Raw genomic sequence first — 24,902 nt, 5'->3', positions numbered from 1 at the left:
CGGGCGAAAAGATGCCTGAAGAATGGAGGAAAAGTGTACTAGTTCCCATTTTTAAGAACAAAGGCGATGTTCAGAGCTGTGGGAATTATACAGGAATAAAGTTGATGAGCCACACAATGAAGTTATGGGAAAGAGTAGTGGAGGCTAGACTCAGGACAGAAGTAAGTATCTGCGAGTAACAGTATGGTTTGATGCCTTAGAAAGAGTACTACAGATGCATTATTTGCCTTGATGATGCTAGTAGAAAAGTACAGAGAAGGTCAGAAGGAGCTACATTGTGTCTTTGTGGATCTTGTGAAAGCCTATGACAGAGTACCAAGAGAGGAACTGTGGCACTGCATGCGTAAGTCTGGCGTGACAGAGAAGTACGTCAAAATAGTACAGGACATGTATGATGGCAGCAGAACAATGGTGAGGTGTGCCTTAGGTGTGACAGAAGAATTTAAGGTGGAGGTGGGACTGCATCAGGGTTCCGCTCTGAGCCCCTTCCTGTTTGCAGTGGTAATGGATAGGGCGACAGATGAGGTTAGACTGGAATCCCCTTGGACCATGATGTTCGCAGATGATAAGTGAAAGCCGGGAGCATGCAGAGGAACAATTTGAAAGATGGAGACATGCACTGGAAAGGAGAGGAATGAAGATTAGCCGAAGTAAAACAGAATATATGTGCGTGAATGAGAGAGGTGGAGGGGGAAAAGTGAGACTACAGGGAGAAGAGATAGCGAGGGTGGACGACTTAAAATATTTAGGGTCAACAATCCAGAGCAATGGTGAGTGTGGTAAGGAAGTGAAGACACGGGTCCAAGCAGGTTGGAACAGCTGGCGAAAGGTGTCTGATGTGTTATGTGACAGAAGAGTCTCTGCTAGGATGAAGGGCACAGTTTACAAAACAGTGGTGAGGCCGGCCATGATGTACGGATTCGAGACGGTGCCACTGAAGAAACAACAGGAAGCAGAAGTGGAGGTAGCAGAAATGAAGATGTTGAGGTTCTCGCTTGGGGTGCACTGGTTGGATAGGATTAGAAACTAGCTCATTAGAGGGACAGCCAAAGTTGGATGTTTTGTTATTATCCATTATTATTTATTTATTTTATTATTATTTGTAATTATCCAGCTCCGAATGGATAATTTTGGCGCGAGTTTAGTAAATCTGAAAAAAAATGCCTTTGTCTCGTTTTGAAAACAAACTCTTCAATTGCAACCTACGGTGTCCTGGTGCCAAGTGAACATGTGGACACTGCTTGAATGCCATGCTTGAACACGGTGTTCATTGTGGACAATCCGTGACGAACACAGAAGTCCAGTATCAGAACACCGCTTGGATTCTGATTGGGGGGAGCCATTCTTCCCAACCACGACATTCCAGGTCTCACTGTCCATGCGCACATGAGCATTGAATTCTGCCATAGGAACAATTGATTCCCCAGTGGGAGCGCTCTCACTCTCTCTCTAGGGACTCCAAAAAGGGTGGTTTATGCTATTGTTTGATGCATAGGCACATTCAACAGTTCGGACCTGTAACCAGACTAAAAGGCAGCCAACATCCACTGAGGTGAACCCCAACATAACAGGTGCTGAGCCAAGGGGCAATAAGTATACCCACGCCTGCTCAGCGCCTCGCACCATGGGTAACTCCAAAGTGGAAGAGAGTCCAATCCCTCTCAAGAGAACTGCATCTGGCCCCTCCCACAGGTGGTGATCCCATAGTAAGTGGGAGCCACGTTACCTATTCGGGCTGTGCCCGGCCAAGACCCATGAGTGCAGGCCTGGCCTTTGAGGACCACTTCCGGAGTGGGGCCCCGGTGAACCGCGTCAGAGTCAGGGAAAACTCGATCCAATTTTTGTATTCATCATCGCAGTTAATAAAGCTGCGCTTTGTCTGGTCCCGGTCATGGGTGACCCTACCAGGGGCGTCAAGGCCCAGGCACCTTAGCTTCTAGGATCATTGGGACACAAAAAACCTTTCACGACAGTAAGGTTATGTCTCAAAGAAGGGTAAACCAAATCTTTTTTTAATTATCCTGAAAAAAAAGTCTTATAACTTTCTTTGTATTTCTTGTGTAATGCAATGTAGTGCTGCACAGTGGATGGATGACCAAAGCTATCATATCCCCAACTAACATCTCACCAGGGTGTGCAGTGATGGGCTCATCTGTCCTGTGCTCGACAGAAGGAAGACGAAGTATAATTGCATATACACAGCCCCCATTGGTCCCTGCCCAAAGGGAAGGTGTATTATGTGAACCTACAAAATAAGGGAAAGGGATGAGAACAAATCACTTTGTATATTGAAATGATGTGTTGAAAGTGGTGACTCACTGTCTGAGAGAAAGGTGTCAGCAAAGTAAAGTATCCGCACCAAACCAGTGAAAGAATCATCTGAAGAACGAGCCTCAACCTTCCTTTGGATAGGAGCTAATTCCGTCTTGGACAGTTCAGCCTCCAAATGAGCATTCGCCTCCTGGAGCTTCTAGCAAATTATTAGAATTTTTAATAAAAATAAAACAAAAAACAAAAATGGAATATGTTGACATTATGGGAAGTGAAAGACATTCTGATTCGGACCTTTTAGCCGCCCAAATCAATAAATCGTCACTTTGGATGTGCGAGAGTGAAAATATTTATAAATGTAATAACTATTGTTACTATGTCATTATTAACCTCAATGAGAAAATACAAACCACTATGAGGTGTATTGTATGTCGATTATTCTCATGAAACTAAGCAGACGTACCAATTAAAAAAAAAAAAAGCTTAACTTAATTTTTTAATCTTTACCTTGGCAGTGTTGTTGACATGTTGTTTCCGTAGTGACACTCTGCTGTGCCTGATTCGTCTAAAGGAGTGCCGAAGGGATTTTTTTATGCTTTTCACCCTAGACAGAGGACCCTCCATGGCAAGATGGTCACTGGGATTTAGAGTGCATCTAGAGAAAAAGCCATTTTACCACACAAAACAAATTAATTAATAAGTGACAACAGCAATAAGTAAAATAAAATCAAAAATACTCACACAGTCACAAAACAAAATGAGAATGTTGATAACAGCAAATTACACCATAAGTGAACTGAACAGAAGTGGTGTGGACAGGTTGAAGAGCACAACACACATTTTCTGGGTGTACAGCATACATAACCTCACCTGGGGTCTCATGTTCAAAAGGTGTGTATGCACCAAAATGTGTCGAATGCTCTTTTTCGCATTAAAGTTCAGATGTATAAAGTCAAAAGACTGGAAATGTATAGTGCCTCATGATCACTTCATGGCTAGTGTAGCCATGTTTCTACAGCTGTTATTGATTTGGCGACAGAGGTGATGCTGGGAAATACTTGCTGTAATAAATTTGCACATCAGAGGCTAACAACTGGCATTGATGAAAAATTAATGGCGAGTAACATTGAGGCAAGGACTCTGAATGAGTTTTTTAACCAGTGTATTTAATGAATCACTGATATTTGAGGATACCAATTAATTGAACAAGGTGATCACTTATGCCGCCGATTGCCCTGTCTCTGTGACTCCAGCACATTCACTTGAAAAACAAAAGAAAAATCCTCAGAAGTCCTTAACTTGAACTCTACATGTACTGTACAATGATATTTTAGAAGAGGGGGAAAATATTTTAGCATTTCCATCATGTGCATCCAATGTACAAACATGTTCAAATTAAGTACATTTTAAGCACTCTTTTTATCAGTGTGCACAAGTGATGACACAGACAGTCGGGTGGGTGTCAGCATCAAGTTGTTGGATCATAATTGCGTCAGAGATGCTGGGGATGCCTGAGGAGATGCCAGCAACGGTGGGCGAATCCTCAAGGTCTGTGATACCAGTGATGCCAGGCATGGTGGAGGAATCCTCTACATCTGTGACACCAGACACACTGGGGACAGTGGACAAACCCTCAGAACATCTAGAGGGTGGCTGTGACTGCAGGTCTTCCCCTGCATATAAAAATAATTGAGTAAGCAAAGAGGAGGCAAAGTTTTGGATATCCTTTAAAATGCTGCAGTGCTTCTATTTGGATTCACAAGATTTATTACAAATATGATACAAACAATGCATGAGCCTTTACCACATAGGGCTGTGTGTAGGTTACTGCATTAACATAATAGTTCTGAGTTCTAAAAATAAATGGTATTTACCTTGTAGGGTGGTCAGTCAGCCAACCCCCACTAAGAGAGCACAGTCATCCATGATTGCAGCGACTATCTCCTCAATGGTGAGACCCACCACGCCGGTTCCTCTGCTTGGTGGGCAGCTTTCCTTAAATCCACAGCCACCTTTATGTCTGACCACTTCTTTTTTTAGTTCAGTATCTGTGTGCAGTTTAAACCCCACAGCATCGATTGTCATGGTCTTGCCGGTCCCAGCCCTGGGAGTGCAGGTCCCCTACACACCAACATTGATTGAGGAGGCGCACACCTGCGGTGTGGAACGAGGAGGCTCTTCTCAACGCCTTTCTTCAGGGACTCTCACCAAGGATTCGTAATCATATCGTCGTAGTGGAACTGCCCACTGCCCTGGACTCGCTCATCGCCCTGACCCTCAGGATGGATCAGAGGCTAGCTATCCAGGGAAGTGTTGACTCATTACAGGTGGGGAAGCAAGGAGCACTCGCACCACAGCCCGCACTCCAAGTGGTGCCACTACCTGTGACAGAGCCTATGCGAGTCAAGGCGCTCAACGGCCCGGCTGAGGAGCGGCAACGACGGCAACGAGAAGGTCGATGCTACTACTACTACAGCTACTAAGGCTGGGTGACATAGTGGTCCATTGGACTGTCAGGCCAACGCGCCCCACTCTCAAGATATCCACACGGGTGAGTGTCAACTTCACTGAGTCTGGCTCGAATCGGTCTCTGCTGCAGATTACGCCAAGTGCAAGTGGACATACCTGCACAGTTACTGCATTCATAGATTCCGGGTCAGACGCGAACTTGCTAAATTTGCGAGTAGTCGACCTGTTGGGTGCAGAGACATTCCGGATGCAATGACTCCGCAACGCTTATGCGGCTAACGGAAAATTCTTGTGCCGAGTGACGCACCGTATGCAATCCCTGAACATGACTTTTCCGGAAGCACATACCGAACGCACAAGTTTTCACGTTTTTGACTCCCGAAACAGTGACGTTATTTTGGGCAGCCCCTGGTTAAAGAGACACAACCCACCCACCGATTGGTCCACAGGCCAAATCATAGCATGGGGCACGGAGTGGGGCGCAGCTTGCTTCAGGACTCTAGAAGAGGGGAATCTGCAGATCACCCCGGTAGAGCTGCAGGAGTCACAACCATAATCGGCCACCAATTTGAGTGGGAAGCAGCCAGCTCCAGTCCTCATCCTGCCGGATCCGGAGGGACAATTTGTCGTAGAGGTGGACGCGTCGGACTCGGGGATGGGGGCGGTGCTCTCCCAGAGGAGCGCGAGGAATGGGAGACTACACCCTTGCGCCTTCTTGTCCAAAAGCCTGACTTCAGCGCAGCGGAACTATGATGTTGGGGACTGTGAGCTGCTTGCAGTCAAGACCGCCTTGGAGGAGAGGAGGCATTGGCTGGAGGGGTCCCAGGTACCATTCCTGGTGCTAACCAATCACAAAAATCTCGAATATCTCAGGACTGCCAGGAGGCTGAATGCCCGTCAGGCCACGTGGGCTCTATTCTTCACCCAGTTTCGCTTAACATTGTTGTTTCGTACAGGTTCGAAGAACGGCAAGCCGGATATGTTATCCCGGATCCACGAGGGTGAACGAGCCGAGGCCGAACATACTCCAGTCCTCCCTGAGTCTTGCTTTGTCTCGGGCTTCGCATGGGAGATCGAGACCTGGGTAAGGGACGCTCTAAAAGACTCTCCCCAGGCCAGCTGGATGTGCCGCCGATCGACTGTTCGTTGTACCCTCACTGAGGGGGAGTGTCAAAGACTGGGCTGACACTAATAGGACTGTTTGCCATCCCGCCATGGCTAAGACGAGTTCGGTGATGGAACACCGGTTTTGGTGGCCGAACCTCAGGAGAGACTTACATGAGTACGTCAACGCGTGTCCAGTGTGCATGGCCAACAAGAATTCCCGCCTGTGACCGATGGGTGAGCTACGCCCTCTGCCTGTTCCCTCACGCCTATGGTCCCACAACTCCCTGGACTTTGTGATGCGCCTGCCATGCTCTCAGGGTAACACTGCCATCCTCTTGGTGGTTGACCAATTTTCAGAGATGGTCTATTTTATACCACTACCGAAAATTCCCTCTGCCAAACATACTGCCGAACTCCTGCTTGATGGGGTCGTCCGTTTTCACGGATTACCGACCGACATTGTTTCTGATAGGGGGCCCCAATTCGTATCGCACTTCTGGAAGGAGTTCTGCTCCCTTATCGGGGCGAAGGCAAGTCTAACTTCGGGCCAACACCCAGAGTCCAACGGTCAGACAGAGGATCAACCAGGATATGGAGACCGTTCTAGACTGCTTGGCTTCACGCGACCAAAGCACCTGGAGCCGCGGCGCACCTCGAATGGGTGGAATACACCCACAATTTGCTGCTCTCTGTAACAACAGGTATGGCTCCTTTCCACGTTGTCCATGGATACCCCCCTTCACTCTTCCCATCCATAGGCACACAATTTAATGACGTATTTTGCATACAACTTCAGCTGCAGGATCGAGAGAATTTACCTCTTGTACAGGAAACAAATTAGCAGTTTTCTTCTACGTTTTTGCCAATATGCCGGCTTGTTGTGTTGCTGGATTTTGCTCTAATACCCGGAAGGTTGGATTCACTCTTCACACATTTACAAAAGACCCGATTCATCGTGAAAAATGGATTGCAAAGGACAAGAGCTTTGTGGGTTCCAAATGACAGGTAGGTGTGGATAGAGCTATTTAAAAAAAAAAAAAAGAAAAAAAAGGGGGGGGTGACTAATTTGTCTCAGTTTAGAGCGTATGTTGTGTGAATTTAGAATAAATCCCCTTGGTCAAACCAGCAAAATATAACAAAGCACTTTTGCATGTAAGACTATTTAATCACACACAATACAATGTAACACAAAAATATAACCACATATTAGTAAAACAGTTTAGTCGCGTGTAACACGAGATACCAAGCAAAACGACCTATAGTCACCATAGTCGAACGAATGTTCCAAATGGGCAAATGTTATCTCCAGCAAATGTCCAAAAGACGGAATGGTAGTGTGGCACAGTGCAGTAATGTACTTGTCCAAAAGGAACAGTATTAACAGAAAAGCTCTGTCGACAGCTATCCTCGTCCTTATAAGAACATTCTAGAACTGCGCGTCCGACAACGGAATAGAGTCCTTCTCTCAGAAGGTAGCAAAATATTTGTGTCATAATAACTTAATAAAGTACATAAGTAATATAGTATGTAATAAAGGAAAATAAATAGAAGAAGAAAGAACGAATAATTACAATAACAATAAATACACACATAACACATAGCTCTAGATGATTTTCGATAACATCCATTATATTTACTTTGCCCGGCATGGAACCTCCTGAGTACTCAACATAGACAAGACATGTAAAAGAGTTAGCAAATAAAACAATTATGGGCTAGTCATTTTGAATATTTCATTGGGTCCCTCATTTTCCTCGTCTGTCTGTTGGGGGTTCTGTTAGTGGAGAAGTGATCTACATACAATATAAAAATACCTCGAAACGATATGGTAAAATGGCCCCAGTCGCTTCACTCACTTCAGAGATGTTTTCTTCCTCAAAAAGACCTTTAGTCTCAGAAGGGGCGTCAGAAAAATCCAAAAATCGCTCTCGCTCATCTGCCATTGTATTTGGCACAGCGTGTTTTCAATGCCAGGGCTCCAGTATGATTGCTGCACACGATGTCACAGACAAATATGGCTGCCACTGCGATGAGCATTGTGTTGAGTCAGACGTACAGAAATTTGTGCTTTTATAAAACGCTCCCAGCTCACTTTTTGCGACAGGTATTATCATCAAAGTGCTTAATGTTTTTTGTAGTTTTGATCATACCTATTTTAAAATGTGATTTTTGCGTCAGTGGAACTTTAATGTCTGAGAACAGCAAGCCAAAGAGAATTTTTTTTTTTTTTTTTTACACTACTTCATTGAGCATTGTCTCAACTTGACATTCAGTTTTTTTTTCTTCATTACCTAGCTAATTGTCTTTTCTCTGATCATGGAAAGAGTAGGATCGCCGGTGCAGGGTTCATTTAAATATGATTTGCGTATTTGAATGTCAGCGTGGACAAGGAGGAGTCGACTCCAACGTGTGCTCAATTCTCAGTTGATTGGGATGTACGAAGAGAATGTGCGTGGATTCATGCTTAGGTATAGATATTATTGTGCTGACGATCTTTCTTGTATTTGAGCGTACACCATTTTTCAGTAAGAAATCCACTCAAGTCTTTGAACATGAGGCCCCAGGTCTCTGAACACTGCAGCAATGACCAGATAGCAAACTTAGGCATGCAAAGAGACTCCAGTTCCTATCATGAAGCTATTCTGTGAAGGCTCAATGAAAGTTTCGAAACCAACTGCCCATCCGGTCTTTCTCTACCTAACCTCACGAAATTTTGTGGCAGATGTAACGTACTACAATAAGTGAAAATAGCGATGCAGTGATAAAATCTCATAAAACTACACCACTACAGTGTGCCCTTGTCCATTTGCGGTACACTGTTTCCCCACATATTCACGAATTTTACTCTCCATAATTTTTTTTTTCCGTAATGTACCGTATTCCCCTCCTCGAGCCGTCACCTTATCGTGGTGGAGGGGTTTGTGTATCCCAATGATCCAAGGAGCTAAGTTGTACGGGGCTTCATGCCCCTACTAGGGTCACCCGTGACAAACAGATCATAGGTTAGGGACCAGACAAAGTACAACTCCAAAACCACCTATGATGATGACAAAAATTGGATATTGGTTTTCCTTGCCCGGACGTGGGTCACCAGGGAACCCCCTCTGGAACCAGGCCTGGAGGTGGGTCTTAAAGGTGAGCGCCTGGTGACCGGGCCTGCACCCATGGGGTTCCGCCGGGCACAGTCCGAAAGGGTAACATGGGTCCTGCTTCCCATGGGCTCACCACCTGTGAGGGGCCATAGGGGTCTGGTGCAATGTGAGCTGGGCGGTGGCCAAAGGTGGGAACCTTCGCGATCCGATCCCCGGCTACAGAAACTAGCTCTAGGGACATGGAATGTCACATCTTGGCAGGGAAGGAGCCCAAGTTGGTGAGTGAGGTTGAGAAGTTCTGACTAGATATAGTCAGACTCGCCTCTACGGACCAGTTGGGCTCTGACACCACTCCTCTTGAGAGGGGTTGGACTCTGTTCCACTCTGGAGTTGCCCACGGGGAGAGACACCGAGCAGTTTACCCCAGTGGATGAGAGGGTAGCTTCCCTCCACCTGCAGGAAGGGGGACGGGTTCTGACTGTTGTTTCTGCTTATGCACGAAACAGCAGTGCAGTGTACCCACCCTTTTTGGAGTCCTGAGAGGGAGTGCTGGAGACCGCCCCCTCTGGCGACTCCATCATTCTGCTGGGGGACTTCAATGCCTACGTAGGCAATGACAGTGAGACCTGGAAGGGCGTGATTGGGAATAACGGCCCCCCCCGATCAGAACTTGAGTGGTGTTCTGTTACTGGACTTCTGTGCTCATCACAGATTGTCCGTAACAAACACAATGTTCAAGCATAAGGGTGTTCACATGTCCACTTGGCACCAGGACACTCAAGTTCGCAGTTTGATGATCGACTTTGTGGTCGTGTCATCGGACTTGCGACCGCATGTCTTGGACACTCAGGTGAAGAGAGGGGCGGAGCTGTCAACTGATAACCACCTGGTGGTGAGTTGGTTCCGATGTTGGGGAAGATAAGATGTGGCAGGTAAACGTATTGTGAGAGTCTGCTTGGAACATCTGACAGATTCCCCTGTCAAACGGAGTTTCATCTTCCACCTCCGAATGTCCCAGAGGAGGCGGGGGAAAATGAATCCGAGTGGACGATGTTCCGCACCTCCATTGCTGAGGCAGCCGACCGGAGTTGTGGCTGTACAGTGGTCGGTGCCTGTCGTGTGTGCAAACCTGGTGAACAACTACAGGAAACATTTGACTTCTGTAATTGCAAAATAAAGGCTACTGTACCAAATATTAATATTGGTTTTCTCAGGTGTTCAAATACTTATTTGCAGCTGTATCACACAAATAAATCGCTGAAGAAATCATACATTGTGATTTCAGGATTTTTATTTTTAGATTATCTTTCTCACAAGGGACATGCACCTACGGTGAAAATTTCAGATCCCTCCATGATTTCTAAGTGGGAGAATTTGCAATATCGCAGGGTGTTCACATACTTATTTTCTTCACTGTAAGTGCACCTTATGGTTGCATAATAATGGTACATGTCATCCACACATTTTAATTCTGTATCTATTATTCGCAGATTTTTGATATACGTGGGGGGATAAGAAACATAACCCCCCCATGAATAACGAGGGAACACTATTATCAAGGATGGTACATCCATCCACACTACTTATCTTCACTCGGGTAATGGTCCACGGCAGGATTCCAATGACTCGTGAGTACTCCAGCTAACTGCGGGCAGGCGGCGGGATAAACCCTGAACCGGTCGCCATCAAATCCCAGGGGACATATACTGTAAACAAACAACCATTCACACTCCAGTTCATAACTATGGACAATTGAGAGTTTTCAATTAACCTAAAATACATGCTTTTAGGATGTGAGCATAAACTGTCTAACCCTGCCTTGAAGCTCTATCATCATCACCCTTCTATCAATATACTCACTCTCTCGCCTAAGGACACGTTGAAACCATCAAAGTCTGCTTTCTTGAACCTTGTCTCCAAAACATCTAACTTTGGCTGTCCCTCTAATGAACTCATTTCTAATCCTATCCAACCTGTTCACTCCCAGAGAGAACCTCAACATCTTCATTTCTGCCATCTCCAGTTCTGCTTCATGTTGTCTCTTCAGTACCACTGTCTTTAATTCGTACATCATTGCTCTGGATTGTTGACACCAAGTATTTGAAGTTGTCCACCCTTTCTCCAATCCTGCTGTGTGAAACACTGCAGGGACCATGTGGTTTTAATCTCTTATCTTTTTTTTCTTCTATCTTCATATGCACCGTTAACCTGCAGGGCGTTGGTGGGAAGTCAGCTACTGTGGGTCGAAGACAAAGAAGAGGAGGAAAGCAGCTTCGTAGGCAGAAGAAGAAGAGGAAGGCACATCGCCTACAACTGAATGTAGGGACTTTGAATGTCAGGATTTGGTTGACATGATGATTAGCATTCCTACCAGAAAACACACCAAGTACTCTCTGATCACGTTGACTGTGGGAGTCTAGTCTTCCAAGACTCCTGTCTACTGAGAGCCTGTCTTCGCAGGTTCCACCACATGGTTCTCTACTCTACCTCTGTTTTCTTAATATTCCTCCCCAAGCAAGCAGAAGCCACAGATCTTAGAGGAAGTTGAAAAGTTGTTTTTAATTTTCATAAACCAACAACTGTTAGCTGGGAATAGTATTGGCGAGGAAGGGGATTTGCACGAAAGCTAGAAATTTGTGTACAGATTTAAAGAAAAAAAGACCACCACCGAAGTTGTGCATAAAACTGTCGAGTTTAAGAAAGAATTGATAGCCAAATACGAATCTGGAGTGCATGTTTCTGACCTATGGAAGGAATATGGCATGACGAAATCTACCATAAGAACCATTCTAAAACACAAGGACAACCTTAAAGCAAGTGATGTTGCTGAAGGAGCAACCGTGTTGAGCAAGCAGACGCCACAGATCTTGGAGGAAGTTGAAAAGTTGCTTTTAATTTTCATAAACGAACAACAGTTAGCTGGGAATAGTGTTGGCAAGGAAGGGATTTGCGCAAAAGCTAGAAATTTGGAAACCGATTTAAAGAAAAAGACCACCAACAAAGAACTCCTCCAAATTCATGAGGAGCAGAAGAATATGTTGGAGGAGATGTCTTCTGAGGAGGTTGAAGCCAAGAAGGATATCCCAAGTGCTGATAAGATATCTGTGCCAAATGGAACAAAATCCATAATTTCGTAGAACTTCATCATCCCAATAAAGCCGAATATAGCAGAGCACAGCAAAATTTCAATGTGATGAGCCACTTCAGAAAAGTGCTTAAAAGATGGCACAAGTGACACGAGATAAGTTCTTTGGGAAAAGAAAAGAACTTCCAGGGGGCGAGTCACCCCCACCTAAGAGATTTGATAGTTGATAGTTTTGCATTGCTTTTTTTCTTGGGAACTTTAATAATGCTCTGTTCCATTAGCATTTCTGCATTTTTGTTTTGTTTCAAAGATTTTGTTAACTCCAGTTACAAGGTAATGTTTATGTATGCTACTTTTTGTAAAAAAAAAAAAATCATTATTGCTTGTTTAAAGTTATTCTGAACTTTTGTTAGTAAAAAAGGTTTACAAGGCTGGGGGCCGAGTTGCAACAGAGAAGGCAATGCCCTCCCCGCCGAGCCTACTCTCCCACTAAAGCATACATTTTAAGCAAAAAATAAATTCATTTCTTAAATTAGTTCATTATATAAAGTATTTAAACTATGCATGTATTTGTACTTTGCAGTTTATTATCGGGAAAAGCTAGAAAAAAATGCTTTAAAAAAAAAAACAGCGTTTAGGCTTGGAACGCATTATTTCTTTTTCGAATTAATTGTAATGGGAAATATCGATTCTGGTTTCAAACAAAGCACTTCTCGAACTGCCTTGTGGAACGGATTGTGGTCCAGAACCGAGGTTGTACTGAGTTGGGAACTTGTTTGACAAAAAGCAATAAAAAAATATATTGAAAACATGGATTCTACTGGACATTGGACTGCTATTATTTTGAACACTACTATACAAGTAAGAACTTAAGTGGGTGAAGCTTTTGGCAAAAACCAGTGAAAAAGTGGATCAACATGGCAAAATGACACCTTCAAACCAGTATCAACTGCACAGACTGGAGTTTCTTTGAAAATTCACATAACAGGCGGGATAAATATGCAGATATTGTAACAGCATATGTCAGTTTCTATGAGTTGTGAGCACCAAAAAAACTTTGCATGTTCACAAACAAGACGTAATTTACAGCCAGACTTCGGCAACTCTATCAGGCATAAGAGGTTGGATATTGCAGCAGGGATAGGGAAACCAGCTGCCAAAAGAAATTTCAATGCAAAGAAGGATTATGCAGCAAAGATGGAAAACTAGCGCTAGCAACTCCAAAACAGTCTGCCATGGATTATAATCGCTAACTAATGATCCCCCCAGAAGACATCAATAGTGGCCTGGCGAACAACCTGAACAGTTTTTATTGCAGATTTGAAAAGGACACTGACTCCACAAACCCACCAAGTCGCACCACTTCCACATTTACGACTTCTCCGTTGAACCATCCATGAACAGGACTTGAGGCGGCTCTTCAAACAACAAAGATCAACAAAGCAGTGGGTCCAGACCTTGTGTCGCTATCTTGCCACAAAGTCTGCACAGACCACCTTGTTCCAGTCCTCACAAAGACCTTCAACAGGTCTCTAGAACTGCGTGAAGTACCAACATGTTTCAAATGCTCCACCATCATCCCAGTTCCCAAGAAACTGGCAATCTTGGGTTAAAATGACTTCAGGCCTGTTGCCTTGACATACGTGAACACCTCTTGAGGACCACCTCAAGAGAGTCAAAGGTCCGCAGCTGGACCCATAGCACTTTGCCTACCAAATGAAAAGGTCTGCAGGTGATTCAGTCAACATGGCTCTGCACTTTATCCTTGAACACCTTGACAGTTAGGGAACCTACATGAGGATCCTGTTCATGGACTTCAGCTCTGTGTTCAACACCATTATCCATGAACTCTTCTCCTCCTAGCTTCTGCAACTCAGTGTCTAACCTACCATCTGCCAGTGGATCTACAATTTCCTGAAGGGCAGGACACAGCAGAGGGGCTGGGGGACACCATCTCATCCACACGTACTGTACCATCAGCACCAGCGCACTCCAACGTTGTGTCCTCTCCCCGCTCCCCTTCTCGCTCGACACCAACGACTGCATCTCAAGGCACCCAGCTGTCAAACTCTTGAAGTTTGCAGATGGGCTCATTAAAGACGGAGACGAGTCTGCATATCCACAGGAAGAGGCTGGAGCTTTGGTGTGGTCAACCTGAAGCTGAACACACTAACGACTGTAGAAATGATTGTGGACTTCAGTAGGCATCCTTCACTACAGCTGCCTCTCACCCTGTCCAACTGTCTTGCGTCAACTGTCGAGACCTTCAAGTTCTTGGGAATTACAGTTTCACAGAACTTGAAGTGGGAGATAAACAACTCCATCCTCAAAAAAGACCAGTAAAGGGTGTACTTCTTGCAGCTTTTGAGGAAGCACAGTCTGCCACAAAAATTGCCACAAGAATTGCTGAGACAGTTCTACACAGCGGTCATCAAATCAGTTCTGTGTACTGGCATCACAGTCTGGTTTCTGGCTGCCACAAACAAGGACAATCTTTGACTACAACGGACAATCAAAAGTGCTGAACAGATTGTCGGCACCACCCAACCCACACTTGAGGACTCGCACGCCACTCGAACTAGGACAAGAATGGTGAGGGCTAATCAGCATTATTATATACGACGATATGACGGAATACACACCTTAAAGCTTGACACCCTCTGCACAATTGTCATTCCACTGGACTATGGCTCTAATGGGCATTTTAACTCCTCTAAATGCTAGAAGACTGCATGCTTGCACAACTGTGAGTTCTTATAAGAAAAAAAGTTACCTCTCAATTGTCTGTCTATTGTCTTTCATTCTTGTTAGTTTATTTGTCCAGTTCTTCATACTCAACCTGTATGTCGCACTAGGCCGACACCACCTCCTGGAGACAAATTCCTTGCGTCTTGTTACATATTCGGCCAATAAAGCTTATTCTGATGAGACGTGTGTAATTGAGAATCTTTTTTGCTCCTCTGTGTGGCTGTTAATCAATCACAATCCATTCTTAATTATATGTTCGTACCAAAGGTGCTCCATTCCATAAACCAGGCCTCTTTTCTGATAAAAGAGCATCCGTTTGATGCAGGGAAGCCAATGTGCAAAGGTTCAAAGGATTTTCTAAATGTTTAAGCAGTCAAGAGTAAGTTTCTCTGTAAAACTCTGAACATTGCCAAATTCCCTCAGGTTCTTCTTACTTGATGAATACATTCATTTTCTGTTGGTAATCAAACAATCCAAAGCCATGGCTCGTGCCATATGCAACTAGCTTCCACTCTGAGTGAAGACTAAGAGCGGTGACCACAGCAGGAGGCTGACACTGCACCAGAGAAAAGGGCTGGAAGCCTGGCTCATAAAGGACTGGCTCTTCTTGAACATCTAGACGTGTGTGCCCCTAAAAAAAAAAAGAAAAACAAAGTCATTAACAAATGAAAATCACAAATGGACCTCAAAGGCACATAAAACATATACATGAAGTACAGCAAAAGCGTAAGTTGCCCACTGACTGATTTCAGATTTTCTCGTTTTTCCATATTTTTATATATATATATATATATATATATATATTATATATATATATATATATATATATTATATATATATATATATACACACACACACACAAATTTAAGAGCCAATTCTATCTATCTATCTATCTATCTATCTATCTATCTATCTATCTATCTATCTATCTATCTATCTATCTATCTATCTATCTATCTATCTATCTATCTATCTATCTATCTATCTATCTATCTATCTATCACTTTTCCAGTGTGGTCACAGGGGCAGTAGCTCCAGCAGGGATACCCAGACCTCCTTTTCCCCAGCCACTTCTTCCAGCTATTCTGGAGGGATGCTGAGGGGTTCGCAGGCAAGCCGAGACAAAGACAATCTCCAGCATGTCCTGGGTTGTCCCCGGGATCCCTTTCAGATGTGACGCGCCTTGAACACCTCACCAGGAAGGCGTCCGGGAGGCATCCGGATCAGATGGCCAGGCCACCTCATCTAGCTCCTCTCAATGCTCAACGGCTCGACAATGCACCCCTCCCGGATTACCGAGCTTCTCAGCCTATCTCTAAGGGAGAGCTTGACCACCTTGCGGAGGAAACTTATTTCGGCTGCTTGTACCAGGAATCTTGTTCTTTCAGTCATGACCCACAGCTCATGACCATAGGTAAGGGTAGGAATGTAGATAGATTGGGAAATTAAGACCGTCACTTTTCGACTTAGCTCCCACTTCACCACAAGACATCAATACAAAGTCTGCATCACTGCTGTCCCTGCACCGATACACCTGTCGATCTCCCGCTCCATTCTTCCCTCACTCGTGAACAAGACACCAAGATAAGTGAACTCCTCCACTTGGGGCAGGATCTCATCACTGACCCAGAGAAGGCATGCCACCCTTTTCCGACTGATGACAATGGTCTCAGATTTGGAGGGGCTAATTCTCATCCCAGTTGCTTCACACTCGGCTAAGAACCGGTCCAGTGAGCATAGGAGGTCACAGCTTGATAAAGCCAACAGAACCATATCGTCTGCAGAGAGCAGAGATGCGATGCTGAGGCCACCAAACCGGACACCCTCTACTCCCAGGCTGTGCTGAGAAATTCTGTACATAAGAGTTATGAACAAAATTGGTGACAAAGGGCAGCGTTGGTGGAGTCCAATTCTCACCGGAAATGATTCAGACTTGTTCCCGGCAATGCGGAGCAAACTCTTGACACCAGTCATACAGAGATCGAACACCTTGTATCAGGGCACTCGGAACCCCATACTGCCGAAGAACCTCCCACAGGACTCCCCGAGGGGCACACTCAAATGCTTTCTCCAAGTCAACAAAACACATGTAGACAGGTTGGGGGAACTGCCATGCACCTTCAAGGATCCTGCAAAGGGTGTAGAGGTGATCCACTGTTCCAAAGCCAGGACGAAAACCTTGCTCCTCCTGAATCTGAGGTTTCACTTCACGTTGGACACTTCTCTCCAGCAACCCTGAATAAATATTACCAGGGAGGCTGAGGACTGTGATTCCGCCTATAGCTGGAAAACACCCTCCGGTTCACTTTCTTAAAAATGGGGACCACCACCCCAGTTTGCCAAGCCAGAGGAACTGTCCCCGATGTCCACGCTATGTTGCAGAGGCGTGTCAACAAATACAACCCCACAGCATCCAGAGGGTTTCGGAACTCTGTGCAAATGTCATCCACTCCCATGGCCCTGCCTCAGTGACCTCAACTCCAGAGATAGAAGAGCCTGCCTCAGAGAACCCAGACTCTGCTTCCTCATGGGAAGAAGTGTCAGTGTATTCTCCCCACCGACTCATAATGTCCCGAGTTGAGGTCAGCAGTACCCCATCCTCACTATACACAGTGTTGACGGTGCACTGCTTCCCCCTCCTGAGACACTGGATGGCAGACCAGAGTTTCCTCAAAGCCATCTTGAAGTCATTCTCCATGGCCTCACCAAGCTCCTATGCCCGTGTTTTTGCCTCAGCGACCACCGAAGCTGCTTTCCGCTTGGCCAGCTGGTACCTATCAGCATCCTTGGGACTCCCACAGGCCAGAAATGCCCGATAGGACTCCTTCTTCAGCTTGATGGCATCCCTCAGTGTTGGTATCCAACAACGTGTTCAGGGGATGCCTCCAAGACAGACACCAACCAATTCACGGCCAAAGCTTCGGTTGGTCTCGTCAGCAATGGGGGCGCGGAACATCGTCAACTCAGACTCAATGTCCCGCGCCCTCCCTGGAACATGAGCAAAGTTCTTTCAGAGGTGGGAGTTGAAATTCCTTCTGACATGGGAATCTGCAAGCTGTTCCAAGAAGATCCTACCACATCAGACCGGCATCTTCGCCCACACTCGGAGCCAACTCATCACCAGGTGGTAATCAGTTGACAGGACCCCCCTTCTCTTCACCTGAGTGTTCAAGACATGCAGTCGGAAGTCTGATGAAACAATCACAAAGGAGATCATGGAACTTCCACCGAGGGCGTGCTGGTGCCAAGTGTATATGTGGACACCCTTATGCCTGAACATGGTTTTCGTTATGGACAAGCCGTGATGAGCACAGAAGTGCAGTTACAGAACATTACTTAGGTTCTGATTTTGCGTTCTTACCAATTACGCCCTTTCAGGTCTCACTGTCATTGCATTGCACACGTGGGCATTGAAGTCCCCCAGCAGAATGATGTCCCCCTAAGGACTCCAAAAAGGGGGAGTATTCTGAATTCTTGTTTGATGCATAGGCACAACAACAGTCAGACCGGTCCCCGCACCCAAGGCGGAGGGAGCTACCCTCTCATTCACCGAGCTGAACCCCAATGTACAGGTGCCAAGCTGGGGGCAATAAGTATACTCACATGTGCTCGGCGGCTCTCACCGCGGGTAACTCCAGAGTGAACCAGAGTCCGGAGGACTGTTACCAGAGCCCAAGTGGTGCGCAAAGGAGAGTCCAACAATATCTCGTCGGAACTTCTCGATCTCACGCACCAGGTTGGGCTTTTTCCGTGCCAAAGAGGTGACATTCCACGTCCCTAAAGCTAGTTTCTGTCCATGGGGATTGGTTCCTGCTATTGGCTACTGCCGAATTCACATCGCACCCGACCCCTGTGGCCCCTCTCAGAGGTGGTGAGCCCATGGAACGGGGACCCATGTTACCCTTCCGGCTGTGCACAGCCAAGCCCCATTGGTGCAGGCCTGGCCACCAGGTCCTCGCCTTTGAGCCCCACCTCCACAGGGGGGCTCCGGTGACCCGCGTCCGGGCAAGGGAAACCGAGATCCAATAATTATATTCAGCATAGGGGTTATAGAGTCATACTTTGTCTGGTCCCTCACCTAAAACCTTTTGGCCATGGGTGACACTACCAGGGGCCTGAAGCCCCAAACAACTGACCTCCGAGGATCATCGGGACACAAAAAAAAAAAACCGCCACCATGATAAGGTGAAGGCTCAAGGAGGGGTAAATATATGCAGTAATCCCTCTCTAATTCACAATTTACCTGTTGCAGATTCAGTGCATCGTGGGTTTTTTCCAACCTCCCACCCAGAAAAAATCCAGATCGGTTTACAGTAGGTAATATATTACATAAGGCATATTACAACGCGGATTGATACAAGGCACGTCGCCAGTGCATCATGTGGAACAATGAACCAAAAAAAATAAAATAAAATAATTATCCGTTGCCGATATATATATAAATATAATGGAGACTCTTCTGTCACATAGAACACCAGACATCTTCCCCCAACTGTTCCACCCAGCTTGGACCCCTTTCTTCACTTCTTTACCACACTCTCCATTGCTCTCCATTGTGGACCCCAAGTATTTGAAGTCATCCACCCTCGCTATGTGTTCTCCCTGAAGCTTCATTCCTCCTCCTCCGGCCCTCACATTCATGCACATATAATCTGTTTTACTTCGGCTAATCTTCATTCCTCTCCTTTACAGTGCGCGCCTCCATCTTTGTAATTGTTCCTCGACCTGCTCCCTGGTTTCACTGCAGATCACAATATCATCTGCGAACATCATAGTCCAAGGGGATTCCAGTCTAACCTCATCTGTCAGCCTATCCAGTAATACCGCAGACAGGAAGGGGCTCGGCGCAGATCCCTGATGCAGTCCCACGTCCGCCTTAAAATCTTCTGACACACATACGGCACACCTCACTGCTGTTCTGCTGCCCTCATATATGTCCTGTACTATTCTAACATATTTCTCCGCCACACCAGACTTGCGCATGCAGTACCACAGTTCCTCTCTTGGTACTCTGTCATAGGCTTTCTCTAGGTCTACAAAGACACAGTGTAGCTCCTTCTGACCTTCTCTGTACTTTTCCACGAGCATCCTTTTTATTATTATTATTATTATTATTATATGCAAACGTGCATATAAAATCTAAATGAAAATAATCCCTGCCTACACCTTCAAAACTAAGGAGGGCGCTATTAAATGCACTCACTCACATTTGAAAAATGTATGGGTCTGGTCAGTCATGCTCGCAGATATAGTTATACGTGTGGTCCACCAGTCATGCCCGGAGATAAAGTTGCGGGTGTGATAAGGGTGCCATCCCTCCTCTCAAGACCTTAAAATAACTTACTGGATTAATATAACATAACTGTAAATTAAAAATAAAATAAATACATAACTAAAATAGAAAACAAAAATTTCAAACTCAAATGTTAATTTCCAATGTCAACAGAAAGGGACAAGCCGAAAGAAACTATTAGTAAACATGTAACATGATATAAAACGGTATTTAAAATTTTTCATCAATAAAAATTCTTGATCTGACAAACTATCTGAAGAAAAGTTAAATGCTTCTGCCTGTCAGGGAATAAATACGAACGCTCTATACTCGCAATGTTTTGAAATTGCTGAAAGTTTAGTTCAACATAATCGGCGTTAGTGACAACAAGCTAGCAATACATTGTAACACACATTCCTGTTGGAAATCATTATGTATTGTTATAATTTATCGAAATTTACGGAGGTATCTATTGTCAATCCATTGATGGAGCAGCAGATGATCTATATCTTCCTAAAGCAAGTAGAGGGGAAAAGTTTTCTACTTCAAGATAAGGCATGCCACAAAGAAAATGACCGTTAGAACTTAGATCAAGACAAAGTAAATCACAATCTCATACATATTGTAGTTAGCGGGGCTGTTGTGGCGGTTGTGTACCTTCATCTTTATGTAGCGTTAGCTCCTCCGGCTCTGAATGACTAGCGCTTGCTACATCATCGTCAAGTGTTTTTTCCTCAGCTGAAGGGGTCTCTTCTGTCATCTGTTTGGCAACTTTCTTCTTTTGTTTGGGCATATTATTAACGCATATTTGACTTCTTTAATTCACGTATGGAAAAAATCTCATAGTATATGGCGTTTAAAAACCAAAACTTTACCAGGACAGGGATTGTTGTTGTTGATGTTATTTTGCTGTCTCCAGCATGGCTGCACAAGCCACGATACATTTTTTGATTATGTAGTGCTCACTTCCGGACAACACTCACCATTGCATTGGATTGTTGACCCCAAGTAAATGAAGTCCTACATCCTCACTATCTCTTCCATGTCGCCTAACTCTTCCTCCTCCACCCCTCTCATTCACGCACATATATTCTGTTTTACTTGGGCTAATCTTCATTCCTCTCCTTTCCAGTGCATGCCTCCATATTTCTAATTGTTCCTCCACCTGCTCCCTGCTTTCACTGCAGATGATAGTCCAAGGGGATTCCAGCCTAACCTCATCTGTCAGTCTATCCATTACCACAGCGAACAGGAAGGGGCTCAGATTTTATCCCTGATGCAATTTTCCTCCATTCTTCAGGCATCTTTTCACCCGCTAGTATTCTGTTGAATAAATTGGTCAAAAACATCACAGCCACCTCTCCAAATTGCTTCCATATCTCCACCAGTATGTCATCTGGACCAACTTCCTTTCCGTATTTCATCCTTTATAGTGCCTTTCGAACTTCCCCCTTGCTAATCATTGCCACTGCCTGGTCCTTCACACTTCTCTCTTCTGTCGCTCTCACTGTCTTCATTCATTAACTTCTCAAAGTATTATTTCAATCTATTCAGCACACTTATCACATTGGCTGGAGTAGTCCAGACATCCGGGAGCTCCGACTCTCCATCGAGAGCCCAGCTCACCTTTTTCCGGAAGGCCGCACAACATTCTTCCTTTCTCAACTTCCACCACATGGTTCTCTGCTCGACCATTGTTTTCTTAATTTTCCCACAAACCACCAGAGTCGTCCTACACACCACCATCCTGTGTTGTCAAGCTACACTCTCCCCTAACACTACTTTACAGTCAGTAACCTCCTTCAGATTACAACGTCACAAAATCTAATCCACCTGTGTGCTTCAACCTCCGCTCTGTTCCTGCCTCTTCTGGAAAAGACTGTTCACTACTGCCATTTCCATCCTTTTTGCAAAGTTCAGCACCATTTGTCCTTCAAAGTTCCTTTTCTGGATGCCGTACTTACCCATCACTTCTTAATCGCTCCTGTTTCCTTCACCAACATGTCCATGACAATCTGCACCAATCTCAACTCTCTCTGTTTGGAATGCTCAGAACCACTTCATCTAGTTCCTTCCAGAATTTCTCTTTCAACTCTCAGTCACATCCTACCTGTTGGGCATAGCCACTAATCACATTACACATAACACCCTCAATTTCAAGTTTCAGCCTCATCACTCTATCTGATACTCTTTTCACCTCCAAGATGTTCTTAGCCAGCTCTTCCTTTAAAATGACCCCTACTCCATTTGTCTTCCTATCTACTCCATGGTAAAATAATTTAAACGCTGCTTCTAAACTTCTAGCCTTACTACCTTTCCACCTGGTGCCCTGGATGAACAATATATCAACCTTTCTCCTCATCATCATCGTGTCAACCTACTCCTGACCTTTTCTTGTCATAGTCCCAACATTCAAAGTCCCTCCATTCAGTTGTAGGCTCTGTGCCTTCCTCTTCTTCTTCTGCCAACTAAACTGCCTTCCTCCTCTTCGTCTTCGACCCACAGTAGCTGAATACCGACCGACGCCCTGCAGGTTAACGTGCCCGGGGCGGGCATTGTTAACCTGGACCAAGACCGATCCGGTATGGGATTTATTTGATTAAACCTCATATGTGTTTGGCACAGTTTTACCCCGGATGCTCTTCCTGACGCAACCCTCTGCATTTATCCGGGCTTGGGACCAGCCTACAGGTTGCACTAGCTTGTGCCCCCCATAGGGCTACAGATAGTCAAATATACACAATCAAATAAAGTCAACACACAAGGTACACAATTTACATACTACCTAGGCTAAGTTAAAGTAAGGGTCCGAACACATATGAAGATGGGAAAAAAAAGATAAAAGAGATTAAAACCACAATGTCCCTGCAGTTTTCCACACAGCAGGAGTGGAGAAAGTTGAAGTTTTGGGTTGTATCTATGTGTCCAGCGTCCTCTCAGTCCTCACGGTCCTCGTTGTAGTCTTCCAAATTGTATTCCAAATCGTTCCCATGGGAAATGTAATTATCCAATTCAATATCTAACCATCTGTTCATCCATTTTCCAAGACACGTATCCTCACAAGGGTCAGGGAAGATCTGGAGTCTGTCCTAGCTAGCTTCAGACGAAAGACGGACTACACCCTGAATTTGTCGCCAGTTCGTTGCAGGGTAGATATGAACACTATCACTGAGCGAGAATTGATCCCACGCTGCCCAAATCAAAGTAAGGCTTGTGTAACACTACACCAATAGTGTATTTTCTTTTATAGTAACCATATTGTTGTTTACCTTCCAGCGGAATCCTTCTTGGCCGAGCAGCAAATCCACAACTTTCGTTTCCACAGTCTGTTCTGCTGCCTCGTCATTGACCTCCAGCATCAGAACCTTCAAAGACAGTTGATTGAACCAGTCACTTACAATAGTGTCAAATTTGAGCTTGGAACACATTCTTTCAGTGCAGTGGTTATCAATGCAGAAAATATGAACGAGAAGAATCTAAGGTCACAGCGGCGAACATGTCTGACGTCATAATGGTCTGACTTGAGGGGAAAAGCCCAGACTGACTCTCTTTGGTTCAACAACAGATAAGGCCCGTAGTATGGTTGATACCAATCAGATATAGTGAAGGGTGGGACCTCCCTACGATTGCCTGTGTCCAGATATGAGAAAAAGAGACTTGATGATACTGTATATGTTAACATCTAACAAGATGCCGCCTACCTGTGAGGTCGACTCGGTTACGTGCTCTCTAGTGTTGTCTATGTTTTTGTTTTTTGTTCATCTTTGGAGACATTACATGATTCACTTGCACAAGGGAAGACTTGGTAAACATGAGGGAGTCCACCCCAGACTTTATGACACCAACTTTCACAAACCTGCTCAGTTGCTTTTCTCCAAGTTACTCACCAAAAGAGAGGCTCTAGTCCACTGCACAAGGGTGGCAAAGACTAAAAAACCTGGCGGGATATATTTTCATTTCAATGAAAAATGTTATACCGACTCAGCACACAGTGTGGCATGGATTTTGAGTCGTCATTTTTCAAAAAACATCCTCGCTCCTGTTCATTATGCTTTGTACTCCATGCGTGGTAACGATAGTTGTCTGACGTGTAACTTATTTGCTGGAAATTAAGTGAGATGAGTGATAAGGAGTCCAAACTGACTGATGATGCACCATCATCCCTGAATTTCTCTCCTCCAAACTTCTCAAGCTCAGCGTCTTGCCTGCCATCTCCTGGATCTCCAACTTCCTGACGGACAGGACACAGCCGGTGAGGCTGAGGGACATCACCTCATCCACGCACACTATCAGCACCGGGGCACTCCAAAGTTGTGTCCTCTCCTCTCGACTCTTCTCGTTCGACACGAATGACTGTACCTCGTGGCATCCGACTGTCAAACTCCTGAAGTTCTCAGATGACACCATATCATCAACTGTCTTGTTTCAAGCGTCGAGACCTTCAAGTTCTTGGGAATTACAGTCTCAGAGGACCTGAAGTGGGAGACAAACAACTCCATCTTCAAAAAAAACCCAGCAAAGGATGTATTTCTTGCGGCTTCTGAGGAAGCACGGCCTGTCACAAGAGCTGCTGAGAGAGTTCTCCACAGTGGTCATCCAATCAGTACTGTGTACCCCCATCACAGTCTGGTTTGGGGCCGCCACAAAAAAGGAAAAAGTCAGACTACAACGGACAATCAAAACCGCTGAACGGATGGTTGGCAGGACGCGGCCCACTATTGAGGACTTACACGCAACGCGAACTAGGTCCAGAGCAGGCAGGATCCTTTCTGATCCTCTTGCGGCTTCTGAGGAAGCACGGCCTGTCACAAGAGATGCTGAGACAGTTCTACACAGCAGTTAGACAATCAGTACTGTG

General features: G+C 45.2%; 1 protein-coding gene across 6 annotated transcripts in view; it reads right to left on the bottom strand.

Annotated features, from left to right (window-relative positions):
- llgl2 (LLGL scribble cell polarity complex component 2) overlaps positions 1-24,902 on the bottom strand; it is a 154,655-nt gene that overhangs the window by 36,020 nt on the left and 93,733 nt on the right. For 5 of the 6 annotated variants that reach the window (XM_061810184.1, XM_061810186.1, XM_061810188.1 and 2 more), the window contains 5 exons: positions 23,314-23,409; positions 15,207-15,403; positions 2,779-2,926; positions 2,320-2,470; positions 2,129-2,245 (listed from right to left, as the gene is read on the bottom strand). In XM_061810184.1, the coding sequence (XP_061666168.1) occupies positions 2,129-2,245; positions 2,320-2,470; positions 2,779-2,926; positions 15,207-15,403; positions 23,314-23,409 (709 nt within the window). The remainder of the gene's footprint in view (positions 1-2,128; positions 2,246-2,319; positions 2,471-2,778; positions 2,927-15,206; positions 15,404-23,313; positions 23,410-24,902) is intronic. The other variant, XM_061810185.1, reaches the window with a different exon arrangement.

The sequence above is a fragment of the Syngnathoides biaculeatus genome, chromosome 22 (assembly GCF_019802595.1).
Source record: "Syngnathoides biaculeatus isolate LvHL_M chromosome 22, ASM1980259v1, whole genome shotgun sequence".
Classification (NCBI taxonomy): Eukaryota; Metazoa; Chordata; class Actinopteri; order Syngnathiformes; family Syngnathidae; genus Syngnathoides; species Syngnathoides biaculeatus.
The sequence above is the reverse complement of the archived record's forward strand: the minus strand, read 5'-3'. Positions and strand labels throughout refer to the sequence as shown.